This window comes from Notolepis coatsorum (genome assembly GCF_963971535.1).
Source record: "Notolepis coatsorum genome assembly, chromosome: 5".
NCBI lineage: Eukaryota > Metazoa > Chordata > Actinopteri > Aulopiformes > Paralepididae > Notolepis > Notolepis coatsorum.
The window spans coordinates 175,243,494-175,265,074 of record NC_140169.1 but is presented as its reverse complement, the minus strand read 5'-3'; the positions used below and the strand labels follow the sequence as shown (position 1 = coordinate 175,265,074).

At 45.6% G+C, this 21,581-nt stretch overlaps 1 protein-coding gene across 1 annotated transcript in view; it reads left to right on the top strand.

The window, feature by feature from the left end:
* acvr2aa (activin A receptor type 2Aa) overlaps positions 1-21,018 on the top strand; it is a 98,709-nt gene extending 77,691 nt beyond the window's left edge. Inside the window, exons 6-9 of the mRNA XM_084314377.1 lie at positions 5,002-5,116; positions 9,066-9,204; positions 12,611-12,741; positions 19,891-21,018. Of these exons, the coding sequence (XP_084170503.1) occupies positions 5,002-5,116; positions 9,066-9,204; positions 12,611-12,741; positions 19,891-20,085 (580 nt within the window). The 3' untranslated portion in view covers positions 20,086-21,018. The remainder of the gene's footprint in view (positions 1-5,001; positions 5,117-9,065; positions 9,205-12,610; positions 12,742-19,890) is intronic.
* Positions 21,019-21,581: the final 563 nt, after the last annotated feature.

The following is a 21,581-nucleotide window of genomic DNA, read 5'->3' as shown; positions in this document are numbered from 1 at the left end:
GGTAGACGCAGGAGAGAAGGTTCTTTATTGAGACAGTAGAAAGGAAGGCTGAGAGGGAGACACAGGCGAGAAGGTTCTTTATTGAGACAGTAGGAAGGCTGAGAGGGAGACGGAGTAGGGGAGACACAGGAGAGAAGGTTCTTTATTGAGACAGTAAGAAGGCTGAGAGGGAGACACAGGAGAGAAGGTTCTTTATTGAGACAGTAAGAAGGCTGAGAGGGAGACACAGGCGAGAAGGTTCTTTATTGAGACAGTAAGAAGGCTGAGAGGGAGACAAAGGAGAGAAGGTTCTTTATTGAGACGGTAGGAAGACTGAAAGGGTGACACAGGAGAGAAGGTTATTTATTGAGACAGTAGGAAGGCTGAGAGGGAGACGGAGTAGGGGAGACAGGAGAGAAGGATCTTTATTGAGACAGTAGAAAGGAAGGCTGAGAGGGAGACACAGGAGAGAAGGTTCTTTATTGAGACATTAGGAAGGCTGAGAGGGAGAAGGAGTAGGGTAGACGCAGGAGAGAAGGTTATTTATTGAGACAGTAGAAAGGAAGGCTGAGAGGGAGACACAGGCGAGAAGGTTCTTTATTGAGACAGTAAGAAGGCTGAGAGGGAGACGGAGTAGGGTAGACGCAGGAGAGAAGGTTCTTTATTGAGACAGTAGAAAGGAAGGCTGAGAGGGAGACACAGGCGAGAAGGTTCTTTATTGAGACAGTAGGAAGGCTGAGAGGGAGAAGGAGTAGGGTAGACGCAGGAGAGAAGGATCTTTATTGAGACAGTAGAAAGGAAGGCTGAGAGGGAGACACAGGCGAGAAGGTTCTTTATTGAGATGGTAAGAAGGCTGAGAGGGAGACGGAGTAGGGTAGACGCAGGAGAGAAGGTTCTTTATTGAGACAGTAAGAAGACTGAAAGGGTGACCCAGGAGAGAAGGTTCTTTATTGAGACAGTAGGAAGGTTGGGAGGGTGACACAGGAGAGAAGGTTATTTATTGAGACAGTAGGAAGGTTGGGAGGGAGACAGTAGGAGACACAAGAAAGAAGGTTCTTTATTGAGACAGTAGGAAGGCTGAGAAGGAGACACAGGAGAGAAGGTTATTTATTGAGACGGTAGGAAGGCTGAGAGGGAGACGGAGTAGGGGAGACACAGGAGAGAAGGATCTTTATTGAGACAGTAGGAAGGAAGGCTGAGAGGGAGACAAAGGAGAGAAGGTTCTTTATTGAGATGGTAGGAAGGTTGGGAGGGTGACACAGGAGAGAAGGTTATTTATTGAGACAGTAGGAAGGTTGGGAGGGAGACACAGGAGAGAAGGTTCTTTATTGAGACAGTAGGAAGGCTGAGAGGGAGACACAGGAGAGAAGGTTCTTTATTGAGACAGTAGGACGACTGGGAGGGAGACACAGGAGAGAAGGTTCTTTATTGAGACAGTAGGAAGGCTGAGAGGGAGACACAGGAGAGAAGGTTCTTTATTAAGACAGTAGGAAGGCTGAGAGGGAGACACAGGAGAGAAGGTTCTTTATTGAGACGGTAGGAAGGCTGAGAGGGAGACACTGGAGAGAAGGTTCTTTATTGACACGGTAGGAAGGCTGAGAGGGAGACACAGGAGAGAAGGTTCTTTATTGAGACGGTAGGAAGGCTGAGAGGGAGACACTGGAGAGAAGGTTCTTTATTGAGACGGTAGGAAGGCTGAGAGGGAGACAGAGTAGGGGAGACACAGGAGAGAAGGTTCTGGTGGGATTTGATCCATCCCAACAGGGATGACATGTAGTTCCAGAAAGACAGGGGGTCTTAACGCCAATGCCATCTCAGTCTGGGCACATGTACCATCATTCAGTTCCAATTCAGATGTACGTTGCTTTGCTTACCCACATTATTCCCTTCTGTTTTGTCGACCTAACTCCTAATGTCATTGGTTAAGACGATTACCGTTGCTACATCCAAAGTGATGGGATGGAAAGTATGAAACTAGTTCTTCTACTCGCAGCATTCCGTTGCAGATATCTTGGCAGGCAAACAGGAGATAGTGATTAAGTACCAGGTGATTATCATTAAATGTCAACTGTGGCCAATGAGCTGTGGCATCGTGCCATACTGGAGGGCATGACAGGTCATGAGCATACTATGAATTAGTACTTACCTTTTACTGTGGATTTAATTATTATATTTTTTTTATGTCTTATTTTATCAGAGGGACAGGGAGGGAGGTGATGGACAGGAAACAGTTTTCTCTTCATCCACATAAATTCATTACTCTTTTCAGCCAAAAGGAATTTTAGACTGTGGTTGTTGATCTGGCAAAGTGTCTACTAGACTTTATTACTATGCACTCGAGACGAACAGTGTTACTTAGCTGCCAGAGTTGTACCCTTCCTGCTGATCTGAACTTGTAAGTCGCTTTGGATAAAAGCGTCGGCTAAATGTAAATGTAGAAAAGACTAAACTTACCAACCATACCCAGATGTCACAGCATTCACCCGGTGTTTAAGGTCCCCCAACATGCTTACATCTGTCTTGCACTCATCTACTTAACAATCTACTGTATGTGATTGTATATCATTGCACTTAACTCCAAAACGTTCCTGTAAACATGTTGTGACCTGTGTATTTACCACGTGCAGATTTAAAAAAAAATATATATATAATAATTACACATTTTCGATTCCTATATATACTTGGAATAATTTTTGCTGAACCACTGCTGCCTGGGCGCAGTGATTTCATCACCTCAAATCCCTGTTGCTTTTTGAAAAACAGGGCTTTTGAGGTGATGAAATCACTGCGCCCAGGCAGCAGTGCTTCGTCAAGAAATTGTTCCGAACTTCCGAGTGAGTATATATCTGCTTAGAATAGAAATACTTGACACTGCAAATCGCTCAACATTAAACATTTAGACAGGACAAGTCACGAATAAGAATAACAAAACAAATTGCCTAAGAATAGAATAAAATATACAGTAAAAATATACTGAAGTCTACAGTAGGTGTAATATTGCACAGTGCTGTTTCAAAAGTAAGAGTCCAGGAAGATGGTAACTGTCACTCTGTGCTCAGTGATGCAGTGAGGCACAGTGATGCGTTGTATAGTCTGATGGCTGTCGGAATGAAGGACTTCCTGTTCAGTTTTTTGTCGATGTGCACACTGAGGTATTTGTACTCCTCAACCATGTCCACATCGACTCCCCTGATGGAAACGGGGGTCACAGGTGCACTCCTCCTCCTCCCCAGCTCCACAACCAGTTCCTTGGTCTTTGCCACATTTAGCTGCAGGTGGTTTTTATCGCACCATGTGACGAAGTCCACTACCAGTTCCCGGTATTCCCTCTCGTCACCGTTCTTTATACATCCCACTATCGCAGAGTCATCAGAAAACTTCTTATGGTGGCAGCACTCTGACCAATAGTGGAAGTCGTTGGTGTAGACTGTGAAGAGGAAGGGAGAGAGGACTGTCCCCTGCGGGGCCCCGGTGTTGCTGACCAGTCTGTCTGACACACAGCTCCGTAGGGCGCACGTACTGTGGTCTGCCCGTCAGATAGTCAACAACCCAGGACACCAGGGGGGCCTCTACCTGCATCGCCTCCAACTTCTCACCCAGCAGCCCAGGCCTTATGGTATCAAAAGCACTGGAGAAGTCAAAGAACATGACTCTCACAGTGCTCCCCGGCTTGTCTAGGTGAGTGTAGGCTCGGTTCAGCAGGTAGATGACAGCATCCTCTACCCCCAGTGGGGTTTGATCACCGGGCGGAGTTGCTCCAGGACTAACCTCTCCATGGTCTTCATTATATGAGAGGTTAGAGCCGCCGGCCTGTAGTCCTTGGACGTGCTGGGACGCGGGCACTTAGGGACAGGGACCACACAGGAGGTTTTCCAGTGTCGGGACTCTCTGCAGCCTCAGGCTCATATTGAATATGAGCTGGAGCACATCACACAGCTGAGAGGCACAGGTTTTGAGTACCTTTGGGCTCACCCTATCAGGACCCGGAAAACGAAAATGTCTAATTATTTATTTTTATTTCTCCACGTGGTAATAAATACACAGGTCACAACATGTTTACAGGAACGTTTTGGAGTGTATTTCGTGACTGTCGGGAACTAGGCTACACTGGCACACCTACTTCCAGTGAATGATGCTAAGCTAGGCTAACGGTACGGCTGTTCCCTAAGCCTAATGCATGCACAGAGAAGAAAAGGATATGTATCTGCTTGTCTAACTCCAGGGTAGATGGCAAATAAGCGAATTTCCCAAAAGGCTGGCGTGTTCCTTTTAAGTCTGAGTATTAAAAATATGTAAGGGATAATGTATAGCTACGAGGTCATTGTCGCAAAATAATTGACCGACACGTAGTTTAAAATACCGAGCCGCTTCGGCGAGGTGTTTTAAACGTCAGTGAAGGTCAATTATTTTGCGACAATGACCGAGTAAAGCTATACATTATCCCGCTTATTACATGGCTAACTTACTAACAATATACCTAATTCATTTGACAAATCGCAGTTGTTCTGTGGCTCTGTAAAGTGATTATTATTATCGCGGGCAGCCTCTGTTCTGGCTCCGCTGTAATCTACACACACTCCGCTGTCAGTGCAGCCGCGGCAGGTGTGTCTGATTTGCTGCACTGATGTGGGCTTGATTGCGAACAGCTGCGCACATCGGTCATTATTGTCCCACAGCGGTCATTATTGAAAAATAATGACCGCTGTCGGGGGGCTATTGACCAATCACAAGCAAGCATTTCGGCGAATGTGAAAACGCCATGTAATAAATATACATAATATAGTATTTTGTAAGGTAAAGGTTTTACGAAGGGGACATACATAGGCTACTTCATTCCTATTGGTCTAACTCGTCCCTAATAGCACGAGTTAGAGGGGGCGACAGTGGCTCAGGAGGTAGAGCAATCTTCTGGTAATCACGTTTTCCTCACGTTTATCCTTGGATCTCTCTCTCTCTCTCTCTCTCTGTCTCTGTCTCTGTCTCTGTCTCTCTCTCTGTCTCTGTCTCTCTCTTTCCCCACAGGGACATCAAGAGTAAGAACATCCTCCTGAAGTCCAACCTGTCGGCCTGCGTGGCGGACTTCGGCCTGGCGCTGCGCTTCGAGGCTGGGAAGTCGGCGGGCGACACACACGGACAGGTGGGCCGAGCCGCTAGCACTTGAGACTCTCTCGTCTCGCGGTGCACAGCCGCCAGACGGCATAAACGTGATTGGACTTTGTATCTCAAGCTAATATCGCTTGTTTCCTTGTCATAAAAAAAGAAAGCAATGATGATAATGTGTGTTTGTCCTCATCTGAAGTCACCGAAAGAACAGGGATTGCATGCGGCACATATTAAAATCGATGCCAATGAGAGTCAAACTTAGATTTTCATTGCTTTCTTTTGGGACCATGCTTCTGTTATACGACCCGCAGTGCCTGAGTTATTGAGAGAAAGAGAGGGGAAAAAGAGAGAGACATAAATGTGAACTGACACTCCAACCAATATTAGACCTAGGGCTGGGTATTGGATACCAGGGCCGATGCCACTACCTGGGAGGCTGGGATACAAAGAGAGACTATTTTCAATGCCTTTACTTTGAGTGTGAACATGCTTTTAATTTCTACAATAACCTTTTCTGTTCTTTTTAACAAAATGAGACAAAACCTGTTGATGCTTCAGTGTAGAGTTCAGTGTAGAGTTCAGTGTAGAGTTCAGTGTAGGGTTCAGTTTAGGGTTCAGTTTAGGGTTCAGTGTAGTTGAGTTCAGTAGTTCAGTGTAGAGTTCAGTGTAGGGTTCAGTTTAGGGTTCAGTTTAGGGTTCAGTGTAGTTGAGTTCAGTAGTTCAGTGTAGAGTTCAGTGTAGTTGAGTTCAGTGTAGAGTTCAGTGTAGAGTTCAGTTTAGGGTTCAGTGTAGTTGAGTTCAATGTAGAGTTCAGTGTAGAGTTCAGTGTAGTTGAGTTCAGTGTAGAGTTCAGTGTAGAGTTCAGTGTAGGGTTCAGTTTAGAGTTCAGTGTAGAGTTCAGTGTAGAGTTCAGTGTAGAGTTATGCTGATGGACGTCATCAGACATGGAAACTGAGCTGTGTGAGCGTTTATTTGACTTTCACACTTTGGCCAAACAATAAAACAACAAAAACAATACTGTATAAGCAGGGTACAAAATAGTTACACGCCCAGCGCCATTGACTTGTAGATTTATTCTTTGGCGATTAGAATTTAAGGTCTGCCCGCCACCTGGCGGCTAACAAAATACACTGCATCTACCGCTTCTCCTCCGCTCCAATCCACTCCCTCCAGGCCGCTCACAGTGGTTTAACACTGATGTAATATACATGTAGTACAATGCCAAAGCAACAGCTGGCGATGTACAAACATGAAGGCCATTTTCAACCAATGAGAAGGGTGAACCTGTGATATCCTGTTCAGGCTTTGTCACTCACATCCTGTTAGAAAAAGTTTTGACGCCATTGTTGTTGTCGTTAGCTTACATGCTAACGTTAATGGCAGCGACCATAGCATTGTGGCTAGGCTAGCTATCATCGCTTAACCCTTTGATCGCCAGGGTTAAATTCATAATTTACCATCCCTCGCCAGCCCTATTTAACATGGAGAAGTTCCCCTTCTTTGCAGGGCTATAACTTTTTAAATAGTTTTTTTTTTGATCCACTTTTTCTCCCATTTTCTATATTTTTTTCTCCCATCCCAATTTCGTATCATCCAATTCAACCCTCCCCTGTCACGAACGCTGTTTCTTGCCTCCCACAAGCCGGCTGCAATGTGGACTATGTCATACATAGCACAAGTCCCCTCCGGTACTTGAGGTAACAGCAGTCGCATCTTTTCACCTGCGCAGCTCGATCTCTCGGTGGCGAGGAGTAACGCGTGGGAGGTTCACGCTGCCCCCGACACTTCCTGATTCTACTGCGCAGGCGCACCAACCGACCTGTCGGAGTTGCTGTCCACAACGCCCGATCCCCACCCTTCAGTTTCCCTCCCCGTAATACGGCCAATGTGTATTACTGCGGACGACCAGCTAAACTGAAAACAATGTGGAGAGCTGGATTCGAACACGCGAACCCAGCGTCTCCACATTGGTGGCGAGTGCCTTGCCCACTACACCACCTAGCCGCCCTAACTTTTTAAATTGTATTGCTAAATTGACATTACCATGGCCCATTCAAAGTCCTATATCTATTGTTCAGGGTGTAGCAACGTTATACTTTTTCATTCACATATTCATACTAAAATACGGTCTAAAGTATAAGTATGTTTTTATCGTTTTCTGCAGCTTTCTCCAGAACGTGATTTATAGCTCTAAATGCATTATATTGATGATGAAATACAGTTTGATAGCAATCGGCGCGAGATAAAATATTTCAACTGGACGTGGTTCTAGAAGTTACTACGTATCATCTGATGTTGACCGGATGGGCGGGGGGTCGTTTATAATTCCGTGGGCAACGTTATATCATTCATCTAGTGTGGGTGATATGATCATTGGAGCAGTTAGTATAGAAGACATTACAAAATAACGCTGAAACTCACTGTAGCTTCCTCGCGCCGTTGGGAGATGAGCGTGGAACAGAATTTTTTCTATTATGGGATATAGAAATACCCGATCCATTTCCAGGTTGTATAATAGTATATACGTCCAAATCATGTTGTTTATCGAGTTATTGGCACCGGATCGATATCCATTGTGTCGTGCTCGAGTCCCGGGACCTATAGCGAGTGATCGGACCAAATTGAAATGAGCACCAGCGTCCACTTCCCTGTTTATGCCCTGGGCGATCTGCCGATCGGCCACCAGATGGCGCTCTTGAACCGTTAGAGAGTTGACAGGGGCTCACCAGTACATATAATGTCTCCGGGGGAGAAATATGATTTCGATCACAGATTTTTGAAATATTGATATCAATGACGCTGTACAGCGCCATCGGCAGAATAAGCATGGCGGGGAATGACGCTGAAAAGCGTCAACGGCGATTAAAGGGTTAATAGAGCTAGTGAATGGATAAACAACGTTATTTAACATTGCAGAATGGGTACAATTACAATGCGGCTCAATACAAACAATTGTTAAGGGGCCCAGGGGGTGTAGACTGTTGTAGTTTGAGCTAATTTACACCATGCTCCAATTTTTTTTTTTTTAAATCTGCCGAGCGATGTGGCGCGGGGAGCGCTCGATTCAAGGTGAGCGAGCGGAGAGCGACTTGGGGGCGGGGTCAACATGAGCGATTAGCGGAGCAATTCGTTTCCTTATATCGCTTCCTCCAGGGTTCCAACTTGTGTTGACAAAATGCAACCCTGCTCAGCTACGGGGAATCAGCGCTCTCTCTCTAGACTAGAAAGGTGCACTCAGTAGAGCACAGATGTCCGCCAGGGGGCAGCCACACATAATAATAATAATAATAATAGATTGGATTTGTAATGCACTTTTTGTTCACTGGGATCCCAAAGTGCTACACTACATGGTTAAAACAGTTAAAAAATTTTAAATAAAATAGTTATTAGTAAAACAAATAAAATAAAATACAGAATAAAAATAAGATAAAAATAGAACATAGTTAATTAAAAACATAGTATAAACAGACAATTTAAAAACAAAAGCGCAATCAAATTAAAATAAAAAGCTAACAGTCAAAGGCCTTTTTGAACAGGTAGGTTTTCAGGCTTGCCTTCTCTCTCTCTCTCTATCTATCTATCTATCTATCTATCTATCTATCTATCTATCTATCTATCTATCTATCTACCTCTCTCTCTCTCTGTTCAATTATTTAAAGTGGCCAAACGTTACAATATAAATACTAATTGGATTTTTGGCTAGTAAAAAATCTGCCCGGCTGGTAGTTTTTAAAATCTACCAGCCAAATGGCTGGTAAGTCAAAAAGTTAAGTTTGTTCCCTGTGTATAAGGCATCAAGAACCCGCTGAGAACAAGGCTTGACACCTTTCAATACTCGCTGCTACGAACGCGATCCGCTCCGTGCTCAAAACGTGTCACGGTTCGATACCCACCCCCTAATCAGACCACACATGTCCCCCTTCAGCCCCTCTCACCTTTCAACCCGTTTTATTTATTTATTTATTTTTCTCCCCGTTCTCCAGGTGGGCACCAGGAGGTACATGGCGCCGGAGGTCTTAGAGGGGGCCATCAACTTCCAGCGGGACGCCTTCCTGAGGATAGACATGTATGCCCTGGGCCTGGTGCTGTGGGAGCTGGCCGCACGCTGCAAGGCCGCCGACGGTAAGCTGTTCCGCGCGCGAGCTCAAAGACGGCAGGCGCGCGGGGAAGAGTATTTGTGTGCAAGGGCGTGTCTGTCCCATGTGCCTGTGTCAAGCGAAGCGAGGTCTAAGTTTATATGTATGGCGCGACGTCACAGCGGCATGTCTTGACTGGCCTCGCAGTCCCACGCCGCAGTGGAATGTTGGTTGTGGTTATGCGCCTGTGTTTGTTTTGCGTCTTATGTACTAGAACACACCGTCATACGTGCCAAGAATCCAAGGCCTTGACCTTCACAACCATGTGTTGTACGTCCGACCAGGCCACAGATGACCACACCACTAGTATGGTTTCTAGTATGGCTCCGTAGAGTAGTATCGAGAGAAAAAAAGCCAATATCGAACATCCCTAAAAATTACCAAAACTGGAGCTGTGAGGTTTTCATCTGACAGCAGCGATTTGCAAATTCTATTTTAGGGATTTTCCCTTTTCAACGGGCCGCCGGGGGGAGGAGCAGGTATACGAGTGTCCCCTCTCGTGTTCCTCCGTTCATATGAACCCTTCAGCGACCTCTGCCCCACATTACTGTCTTTCAGAGGCTGCGGTGGCCTCGGAGTCAAGTGGAGATACTGGTGTCGTATGTAACTAGACCGCCTAAGGAATCCATTGGTAGCAACCGTGTCGGGTGAGATAGGCGAGGGGCTGGCATGGCCATTTTCAAAGGGGTCCCTTGACCTCTCATCTCAAGATATCTTGCAGCGCCCTCGTGAGGGGGCCAAACAGCCACGTGCCCCCCCCCCCCTTTATAGCCATGCACTTTATCATGCTAATCTCATGCAGCTTTGGGCAAAAACCACACAGTACAAACATGTTATTCTTGCCTATTTACCCCTGTGCTGGCTGCCCTCCACTGGCTTCCTGTGCGTTTTAGGATTGATTTTAAGGTTTTACTGTTTGTTTTTAAATGTTTGAACGGCTTGGCACCGGGTTACCTCTCAGACCTGCTGGAACCCTATGTTCCTCCAAGGTCCCTCAGGTCCTCTGACCAGCTCCTCTTGGCCGTTCCAAACTCCAGGCTGAAGCTTAGGGGGGACCGTGCTTTTGCAGTGGCAGCCCCAAAGCTCTGGAATGAGCTGCCACTGCATGTTAGGCAGGCCCCCACTCTGCAGGTGTTTAAATCACGCCTCAAAACACACTTATTTGCTCTGGCTTTTGTTTTTTAAACCGTTTTTGAGAGACTGGCCTTTTTTATGTGACACATTGTACTGTTTTATTGTGTGCTTTTATTCAATTTTTATGTTATGTTTTATCCTATGTGTGTGGACTTGTACAGCACTTTGGTCAACTTTGTTGTTTTAACACTTTGACTGCCATGAAACGTCTTTTCACGTCATTGCTGGCCATGCTCAAGTTGCCGGGGGACGCTGTACAGCGTCCTTATATCAATATTACAAAAATCTGCGATCGGATTAATATGTCCCCTCCGCTGGCCTGAGATCCACCAGCAGGACCCACTGAGCTCTCTGGCGGTTCAGGAGCGCCATCTGGTCGCCGATCGGCGCAATCGCCAAACAGGATGTTGAATAGAGGTTGTCATGACGACCGTAGTACTTCCGGGCGCTCGCTATAGTTCATGGGACTCTGGCTCGTCACGCTACACGGTGATCGATTGGCAATAACTCGATAAACAACATGATTTGGACGTATATACCATTATACAAGCTGGAGATGGACCGGGTAAAAATATATCCCATAATGATAAGATTTCTACTCGACGATGATCGCCCAACGGTGCGCGGAGACTGGGGTGAGTTTCAGCGTGTAACGTTACCGTGTTCGATACTAACTGCTATTATCAACATTTGACCCACATTAGATGATTGGTATAACGCTGCCCACGGAATTATAAACGCCCCCTCGCCCATCCGGTCAACATCAGATGACGTGTAGTAACTTCTAGAAGTACGTCTAGTTGGAATTTTTTATATCGCGCTGATTGCCATCAAACTGTATTTCATCATCAATATAATGCATTTGGGGCTATATATCACGTTCTGGAGAAAGCTGCAGAAAGAGATGAAAACATACTTATACATTAGACCATACTTTACTATGAATATGTGAATGAAAAAGTTTAACGTTGCTACACAATGAACAATACATATAGGACTTTGAATGGGCCCTAATAATGGCAATGTAGCAATAGAATTTAAAAAGTTATAGCCCTGCAAAGAAGGGGACTTTCTCCATAGACAAATAGCGCTGGCAATCTATGGTATATCATGAATTTAACCTTAGGCAACCAAAGTGTTAAATGTGCTATATAAATAAAGTGGATTGGATTGGATTGGATTGGATTTTAAAAATGATATATTGTACTATTTCTGCAGACTGAGGTCCCCAAACAGTCATGCATTGCATAGATTGGCTATGACTGGAAATTGGATCCAATGAGCCCAATTGTATTCATGTGTGATGATGTTGGTCCCCATAGTAGCCATTTCATTGTAGTGACACCATTTTTTAAACTTGACCTCACTGTATAAAATAACCTATTGACCTCTAGGATAACCACAGCCTTGTGAAACTTTACAACCACAAACTAGAGACCTAGGGAATTCAGTGGATTCATGGCTTTCCTAGGTATATTGACAATACATTGATCAATTTCTTAAACAGAACTGCTCACCATCCAATCACAGAAAAATGCAATTCTTATAGAAATCTTCTGTAAAAGTCGTTCATGCCAAGCCACAGCATGATTTCTTCTATCAAGGTCTTGGTGTCTTAGTGTGGTATTTCTTACCATGTTTATCAATTCTCCAGTGGTCAGAAATGGTTATATTTTGCACCAAATCTGTATAACAAATGGTATCAACCCAGAAATGGGTTGATGAGACATATGAGACATAATTGAGCATGAGAATGGCCATCACACGCATTATGCCATTATGTTCTAAGCACTTTTACACTCTAAACGTTCACAATTTTAATGGCCGCCTAAATAAAACACAATTTATTACAGATGTATGACTAGAAGAACTTGACACACAGTGCTGAGCTGCATCTCAGGCTCCCAGCTTGCAGATGATGTCACCACTTCTATGTGGCATCTACTGTTGACCTTTTATCGTCCCCTAACCCCCTCCTTACAAAAATGGGGTCTATGGTGGGTCTCTGTAACGCTTGTTTTATGCTCAAACGTGAAAGTGGTGCCGATGCTTCGCTGAGTGTAGTGCCGCTAGCGTCCACCGCAAGGTCTACGTGCAGCTGTAGCCAAACATAACTGCATGTCGGACAATGATGACAATGGGTAGGTATGATGGTGGGAGGAAGGAGACTCGATGGCCCACCCGGAAGTATAATTGGGCCTCAAGGGTTAATGGACAGGACTATAGCGGTTCTAACGGTGCCTCTTCCCTCCATCCAGGCCCACTAGACGAGTACATGCTCCCCTTTGAGGAGGAGGTGGGCCAGCATCCATCTTTAGATGACATGCAGGAGGTGGTGGTCCACAAGAAGCTACGGCCCACACTGAGGGAGTGCTGGCAGAAACACGCGGTGAGTTTATTACAGGAGTGGTGAGTTGACTACATGAGTGGTGAGTTGACTGTATGAGTGGAGAGTTGACTGTATGTAGGGCTGACCTTCGAATTTTTTTTGGCAATCGAAGCTTCGGGGCCGAGCTTCGATTTTAATTCGAAGCTTCGAATAATTTTTTTTTTTTTTTTTTTTTTTTTATCTTATGTTGTGGGACTTGTACAGCACTTTGGTAAACTTTGTTGTTTTTAAATGTGCTCTATAAATAAAGTGGATTTGATTAATGAATTAAGTAGCCCCTTTCGTGACTGTGACACAGCGGCTGTGTGATTTAATTCAAGGTGGATCGCTGTTGTCGTTTGAACAACTTCAGATTTCATGGGAACTACCAATCCCCCAAATCAAGAATGTTTAAGATGAATGAAGTAAGATTTTGATTATTTGAAATATGGCCTGTGTAGACTAAACTATGCACAGAATTATGTCAGTCTACAAGGTCCGGCAATGTAGACCTTGTAGACTCCACTACAGACCAATTATCAGTGAATGTTCATGCATTTTTAAGAAGGGCTACTTCCACAAAAAAACAAAGAACTCACCAAAACATCTCAGTAGCACCTTATCTAAATGTTCTATTTCATATATGGAGATTCATATTTATTTATGTATTGCATGCATTTCTACATTTTATTTCCTATTTTGTTTATTCATCCCAGTATCTTTCTTTCTTATGTGTGGAATTCTACAAGGCATTTACATTCACATTTACATTTAGTCATTTAGCTGACACTTTATCCAAAGCGACTTACAAGTTCTGTACGACAGGTCATCAGGAAGGATACAACTCTATCAGCTGAGTAACAATATTCATCAAAGTGTTGCGTGTTACAGTGTAGGTTAGTTTATTAGGACAAGTGCATGACAGTAAGGTTAGTTAGGGTTAGATTTTTTTTATTTTATTTTTTTTAATTTTATTTCAGATAATGGTTGAAGAAGTGCGTCTTTAGTCGACGGCGAAAGATTGGACGGGATTCGGCTGTCCTAACTGGGGTGGGTAGTTCATTCCACCATTGTGGGGCAAGGACTGAGAATAGGCGTGTAGGTGGTGTATATGTGTTTGAGGATGATATCCTTCAAACAGGCAATAGTGATGATATAATTTGGGCAGTGCTGAGCTGGGTTACTTTCCTCCAGTGTATTTGTCCCCCGGCCCCACCCAATGGCCCCATGCACACACACACACACACACACACACACACACCGAAGTAAAAAAAAAAAAGTAAAAAAGAAAAAAATGATTTTTTTTTTTAAAACAAATTAATATATTTTCTTTTTATTTTATTTTTTAAACTTCGATTTTTTTTTAATGTTCGAAGCTTGTGCCATCGAACGAAGCTTCGAAGTATTTAAGACAGCCCTAATGAGTGGAGAGTTGACTGTACAAGTGGAGGGTTGACTGCATGAGTGGTGAGTTGACTGCATGAGTGGAGGGTTGACTGCATGAGTGGTGAGTTGACTGCATGAGTGGAGGGTTGACTGCATGAGTGGTGAGTTGACTGCATGAGTGGTGAGTTGACTACATGAGTGGTGAGTTGACTACATGAGTGGTGAGTTGACTGTATGAGTGGTGAGTTGACTGCACAAGTGGTGAGTTGACTGTACGAGTGGAGAGTTGACTGTATGAGTGGAGAGTTGACTGCATGAGTGGTGAGTTGACTGCATGAGTGGATGGTTGACTGCATGAGTGGTGAGTTGACTGCATGAGTGGTGAGTTGACTGTATGAGTGGAGGGTTGACTGTATGAGTGGAGGGTTGACTGCATGAGTGGTGAGTTGACTGTATGAGTGGAGGGTTGACTGTATGAGTGGAGGGTTGACTGCATGAGTGGTGAGTTGACTGCATGAGTGGTGAGTTGACTGCATGAGTGGTGAGTTGACTGTATGAGTGGAGGGTTGACTGTATGAGTGGAGGGTTGACTGCATGAGTGGTGAGTTGACTGTACGAGTGGAGAGTTGACTGTATGAGTGGAGAGTTTACTGCATGAGTGGTGAGTTGACTGTATGAGTGGAGAGTTTACTGCATGAGTGGTGAGTTGACTGCATGAGTGGAGAGTTTACTGCATGAGTGGAGAGTTGATTGTATGAGTGGAGAGTTTACTGCATGAGTGGTGAGTTGACTGCATGAGTGGAGGGTTGACTGCATGAGTGGTGAGTTGACTGTACGAGTGGAGAGTTGACTGCATGAGTGGTGAGTTGACTGTACGAGTGGAGGGTTGACTGCATGAGTGGTGAGTTGACTGTATGAGTGGAGGGTTGACTGTATGAGTGGAGGGTTGACTGTATGAGTGGAGGGTTGACTGCACAAGTGGTGAGTTGACTGTATGAGTGGAGGGTTGACTGCATGAGTGGTGAGTTGACTGTATGAGTGGAGGGTTGACTGTATGAGTGGAGGGTTGACTGCACAAGTGGTGAGTTGACTGTACGAGTGGAGAGTTGACTGCATGAGTGGTGAGTTGACTGCATGAGTGGAGGGTTGACTGCATGAGTGGTGAGTTGACTGCATGAGTGGAGGGTTGACTGCACAAGTGGTGAGTTGACTGTATGAGTGGAGAGTTGACTGCACGAGTGGTGAGTTGACTGTACGAGTGGAGAGTTGACTGTATGAGTGGATAGTTTACTGTATGAGTGGTGAGTTGACTGTACAAGTGGTGAGTTGACTGCATGAGTGGTGAGTTGACTACATGAGTGGTGAGTTGATTACATGAGTGGTGAGTTGACTGTATGCGTGGTGAATTGACTACATGAGTGGTTCTCAACCCTGTTCATGTCAAATTGATACACATTAGGCTGCGGACCTTCGTTTGATCAAATCTTGTCTATTCTGTGGTTGGCGAGAGGACAATGGAGAATGAAACTTGTGATTGGAAGAGGCATTCTTATACATTCCCTCACTGGGCTAACTTCTAGTCAATTAAATAATAGTGTAATTAGTAGGGGTGGGACGATACATCGATCCAGATCGATATATCGATCTATTATCAATAATCAAATAGGATCGATGCAACGTAAAAAGATCAATTCATATTGCGATACTCTTATTTTGAAAATCCGGCGACGGCGACGTCATATCCGCCCCGCGGCCAGTGTTGTGAAACTCCGTTTAGCTCTGTACAGCAGAGCGAGAGCAGGGCTTCAGTCGTCTATTTTGAGACCCGATATAAGTCTGTGCAGTTTTTTCCCTGCAACGGGTCAAATGCATCTAACATGCTTTGCATCGTCGCCATTCTTTTATGCCCACGTCGCGTAAATTAACGATACATTAGCTGCTTAAGCTAACTAAGCTAAGAGAGAGAGAAACGGAGAGTGTGTGTGTGTGTGTGTGTGTGTGTGTGTGTGTGTGTGTGTGTGTGTGTGTGTGTGTGTGTGTGTGTGTGTGTGTGTGTGTGTGTGTGTGTGTGTGTGTGTGTGTGTGTGTGTGTGTGTGTGTGTGTGTGTGTGTGTGTGTGTGTGTGTGTGAAAATACCAGATGAAGTGAGGAGTATTATTATATTGATATTATTTACTGAGGATGGACAGATAATGTTGATATTTAAACATGATCATCATGCAACATAAAACAATTGTAGGGACGGTTTGGGAGAGGAAGGGGTTTTAGCTTGCGTGTTGTGAGTTCCAAAACATTTTACTTAAAGTTTAAAGCTCAATATATAAAAACGTGGCACTTTACAGTGAACAGGAGCTCTATTTGTATTAAATACAATAGATTGTTTTTCATTTAAATGTCTGGAAGAGCTCAAAAATAAAAACATCAATTTATATTTCCGTAGCCTTTTTTTAGTTGATCTAAATGTGACTGATTGTTAAATGGGCACATAATAACGTCTCATATCGATTGCAGGCACCTGAATCGAATCGTATCGTATCGTGGCAGACTTTGTGATATCGGCAAATATCGTATCGTTGTCCAAAGAATCGATATCGTATCGTATCGTGATGAAACTGGTGATTCCCACCCCTAGTAATTAGACGATTCCCCATTTCTCTGGGGACCCCCTGGAACCCTTTCAAGAACCCCTGGGGGACCTCGCCATGAGAACCAGTGGACTACGTTACCCAGAATCACTTCGCTCTTTTACCCAAAAGTCATAGTTGCACAAATGGAATAAAAAAAAAAAGGTTAATAAGAAAATTACGAAAAAATTGTAGGATGTATATAGCCCACTAGGACAAACTCGACCTTGAAAGGAAGATATCCAAAGAAGCCGCATGGACTGAAGCGCTGTGACTTGAAACCGGAACTGAACCGAAGCTGAGGGTAGCTCCAGGCTCACTTGACTCTGTGCTGCATGGCTCTCCCAGCCGTGTAGCCCACTCCACAACCTTATAGGGCTGAGCCCAAACGTTCGAACCTTCGTTCGTTACGTTGGCATTTGAATTCTAAATCAACATTTGAATTTTTTATTTTTTATAAAAAATATATATATGCTATATATATATTTTTTTTTATTTTTGTATTATATTAATTCTGTTTAAACCAATGGGGGTTTTCTTCACAGTTGCAGATAAAGATTAGGCTACACTAATATTATAGTATTCAAATAAACTGAGTTATATTCATTAAAGAAAGTTGATTTAATTTAGTTGGGCTGGGGCTTCTCCCTGGGCTGAGTCTGGGGCTGGAAAGTTGATTTAATAATATAAAAATACTAATTTAATCAGATTAATGACTCAAATTCAAATTGAGGATTTAGTTTGAGGATATATAAAAAGAAAACGAAGGTTCGAACGTTCGGTCGAAAAACCCTGATGAAGTTCGAACCCCAAAAACAGGCTTCGGGGACAGCCTTACAACCTTACCTCATTTGTTTGTGTTCTCTGGCCAAGGTTTAGACCTCCTGCCTGCAGAGCCTCTTAACAGCAGCCCAGAGCAGACTGCCATCGATTGGAGAATGATACTGTCTTTGTGGCCAGACCCCCCCCCTCTACCAGTCTAGAAGATAGTGGCAATTTCTGTCTCAAATTGCTGCTGAGTGGCCATCTTCTCACAGGTTTTTTTTGCACTATCAGTGTCCGTCATCGTATCTGTTTTCAGCCTCTGTCCGGCTACTTCCTGCTCGCCGCGTCCCGTAACACTAGATTATCTCTGCTAATGGTGTCTGGTCTCTCTCGACTCTCGCCGTCTTTGGCCACCACCACCGTGCCCTGTGGTGGGTGGCGTGCAATGCCCTCGCGAGCGGGCCAAACAGCCACGTGTCTCCACTTACCCGTATGTGTGTTGTCCCCGCCCCCCCCCCCCCCCCCCGGCCAGGGCCTGACCATGACCTGTTGTTACCCCCCCCCCCCCCTGGCCAGGGCCTGACCATGATCTGTTGTTACCCCCCCCCCCCTGGCCAGGGCCTGACCATGATCTGTTGTTACCCCCCCCCCCCCTGGCCAGGGCCTGACTATGATCTGTTGTTACCCCCCCCCCCCCCCCCCTGGCCAGGGCCTGACTATGATCTGTTGTTACCCCCCCCCCCCCTGGCCAGGGCCTGACTATGATCTGTTGTTACCGCCCCCCCCCCCCCTGGCCAGGGCCTGACCATGATCTGTTGTTACCCCCCCCCCCCCCCTGGCCAGGGCCTGACTATGATCTGTTGTTACCGCCCCCCCCCCCCCTGGCCAGGGCCTGACTATGATCTGTTGTTACCCCCCCCCCCCTGGCCAGGGCCTGACTATGATCTGTTGTTACCCCCCCCCCCTGGCCAGGGCCTGACTATGATCTGTTGTTACCCCCCCCCCCCCTGGCCAGGGCCTGACTATGATCTGTTGTTACCCCCCCCCCCCCTGGCCAGGGCCTGACTATGATCTGTTGTTACCCCCCCCCCCTGGCCAGGGCCTGACTATGATCTGTTGTTACCCCCCCCCCCCCTGGCCAGGGCCTGACTATGATCTGTTGTTACCCCCCCCCCCCCTGGCCAGGGCCTGACTATGATCTGTTGTTACCCCCCCCCCCCCTGGCCAGGGCCTGACTATGATCTGTTGTTACCCCCCCCCCCCCTGGCCAGGGCCTGACTATGATCTGTTGTTACCCCCCCCCCCCCTGGCCAGGGCCTGACTATGATCTGTTGTTACCCCCCCCCCCCCCTGGCCAGGGCCTGACTATGATCTGTTGTTACCCCCCCCCCCCCCTGGCCAGGGCCTGACTATGATCTGTTGTTACCCCCCCCCCCCCCCCCCCCCCTGGCCAGGGCCTGACTATGATCTGTTGTTACCCCCCCCCCCCCCCTGGCCAGGGCCTGACTATGATCTGTTGTTACCCCCCCCCACCTGGCCAGGGCCTGACCATGATCTGTTGTTACCCCCCCCCCCCCCTGGCCAGGGCCTGACCATGATCTGTTGTTACCCCCCCCCCCTGGCCAGGGCCTGACTATGATCTGTTGTTACCCCCCCCCCCCCCTGGCCAGGGCCTGACCATGATCTGTTGTTACCCCCCCCCCCTGGCCAGGGCCTGACTATGATCTGTTGTTACCCCCCCCCCCCTGGCCAGGGCCTGACTATGATCTGTTGTTACCCCCCCCCCCCCCCCTGGCCAGGGCCTGACTATGATCTGTTATTACCCCCCCCCCTGGCCAGGGCCTGACTATGATCTGTTGTTACCCCCCCCCCCACCTGGCCAGGGCCTGACTATGATCTGTTGTTAGGGGTGTAACAATGCGACCTCACAACGATTAATTTCGATTACGATTATTCAGGCAACGATTCAATGCATCATGAAATCTCTTCATTTGACCACAATTCGATTCGATTAATTTTCGATTAATTTTCTATCAGTTAATTCCCCCAAAAAAATATGTATACACAAATGTGGCTGGGGGAACTGATTCACTCAGCATGAATGGACTATAGGCCAATAAAAGCAATACACACAAAAGAAAAACATAAAAAAAAGAAATTATAATAATTTTCTTTTTTTTCTTGATTACTTTAGATTATAATCGATTCTAACATATTCAAATCGATGCATCGATTCTAACACATTAGAATCGATGCATTTTGATTAATCGATGCATCGTTACACCCCTAGTTGTTATCCCCCCCCCTGACCATGCTCTGTCATGTTACAGCCGTGTGTCTCAACTTAACCGCGTGCTCTGTTGTTCTTCCTCTTCCCCCCCCCCCCCCCGGCCAGGGCCTCACCATGCTCTGCGAGACCATCGAGGAGTGCTGGGACCACGAGGCGGAGGCGCGCCTGTCGGCCGGCTGTGTGGAGGAGCGCGTGGTGCAGATGCAGCGGCTGGGCAACGTCACGGCGCCCGAGGAGATCGTCACGGTCGTCACCATGGTAACCAACGTGGACTACCCCCCCAAAGAGTCCAGTCTATGACTAGACTGAGAACCCGGTCAGTCAGGGCAGGCGGATTGGACGGAGCCCCCCCCCCCCTTCCCCCACGGACTCATTTCTCTTGAGCAAAAAAATTATAAAAAGAGGCCGGGACTCATTTTTTAGCACGTCTGCCGCTGATTGTACGCGAGGCCTCGCCGAGGAGCACCTGACTTGGGACGATCTCTCCTGTTCTTTAACGGGTTCTTGTAGCGTTTCGGCGACGCACGTGCCTAACGATTAGCACCTGGTTCCTTGTTAAACACAGGGGGGGGTGTTGGGAGACTCAATCATGCGACGCTCCCTCACAGGATTAACTGGTGTCCGGCACCTTGACAAAAACGGACAAAGTCATTTTAAGGTTGACCCTTGGCTGATGTTTCTTTTTTATTTTATTTTATTTTTTCTTTTTTTTTAGAAAATAGGAAACAATTTACTTCCTGGAGAAACTTCAGATTTCTTCTAAGAAAAATGGAGGCGTGGAGAAGAAGAAGAATCCTTCACAAAACACAGTTCAGTTCATTTCAGTATAAAGAAAAAAAGGGCAACTTGGTTTTTAGACACACTTGCTGTTTTTTTTTGTGTTTCTATGAATGACTATTGTAATGCCAATAAGAAACAGCTTCTGAATGTCTGTGTATCGCTGCTGTATATATATATCAACCGAGAGAGAGAGACGGAGAGAGAGACAGAGAAAACAAGTGTAATCAAGGTTATGTATCCAGTTCTGCCTCGCAGCATTTCGTTAGAACTACCATGAACCTCTCTCAACAAGGTATACCTCAGTTTCACATTCTACGAATAACGGATTTTCCTCTGTAACACTATATAAAAAAAAATTAAAAATACCACTGCAGAACATTCAGACGACGTGTTTGGTATTGGAACTTTTTTTTTATCCTGAGGAGGGGGAGGGGGGGGGGGGACTTTTGAGTATGCCAACGAGAAGAAGAAAAAAAGAAGAAAAAAGGCCATTCACAAACCAGTGTTTCTGCCTTCTTAGTTTCTGTGTATTTCCCTTGTTTCCCCTGCTATTCAAATGTGACTGTGACCGTTGTTGTTCTACCGAAATTTTGACCTTTTTAAATCATATTAAGAAAAATCCCTGACAATATGAATATCAGAGAAAAGAAACGTATTTAAAAGCACTTCCCTTTTTAGGTTTGCGGTGTCGACAGAATATTTAAAACGCATGCCTTTTCTTTCTTTTTTTCATAACTTTTTTTAGCCTACATGTATACAGTATATATATATACACATATATATATAAAGCGTGTGACACTGATGTCAGTTGTGGAAACCCTTTTTTTTTTTTTTACTGTAATGTCTACAATCCACTGTAATACTGTTGCAATCCCCCCCCCCCCCCCTTCCCCCTGTCTGTTGTATTGTCTGTTTGTGGTGTGCTACCTACACTGTATTTAAAAAAAAAAAAAAAGGAAAGAGGAAAAAAAAACGTCTCAGGAAACATTCATCGCTACGACCCAACTCTTCGCTTT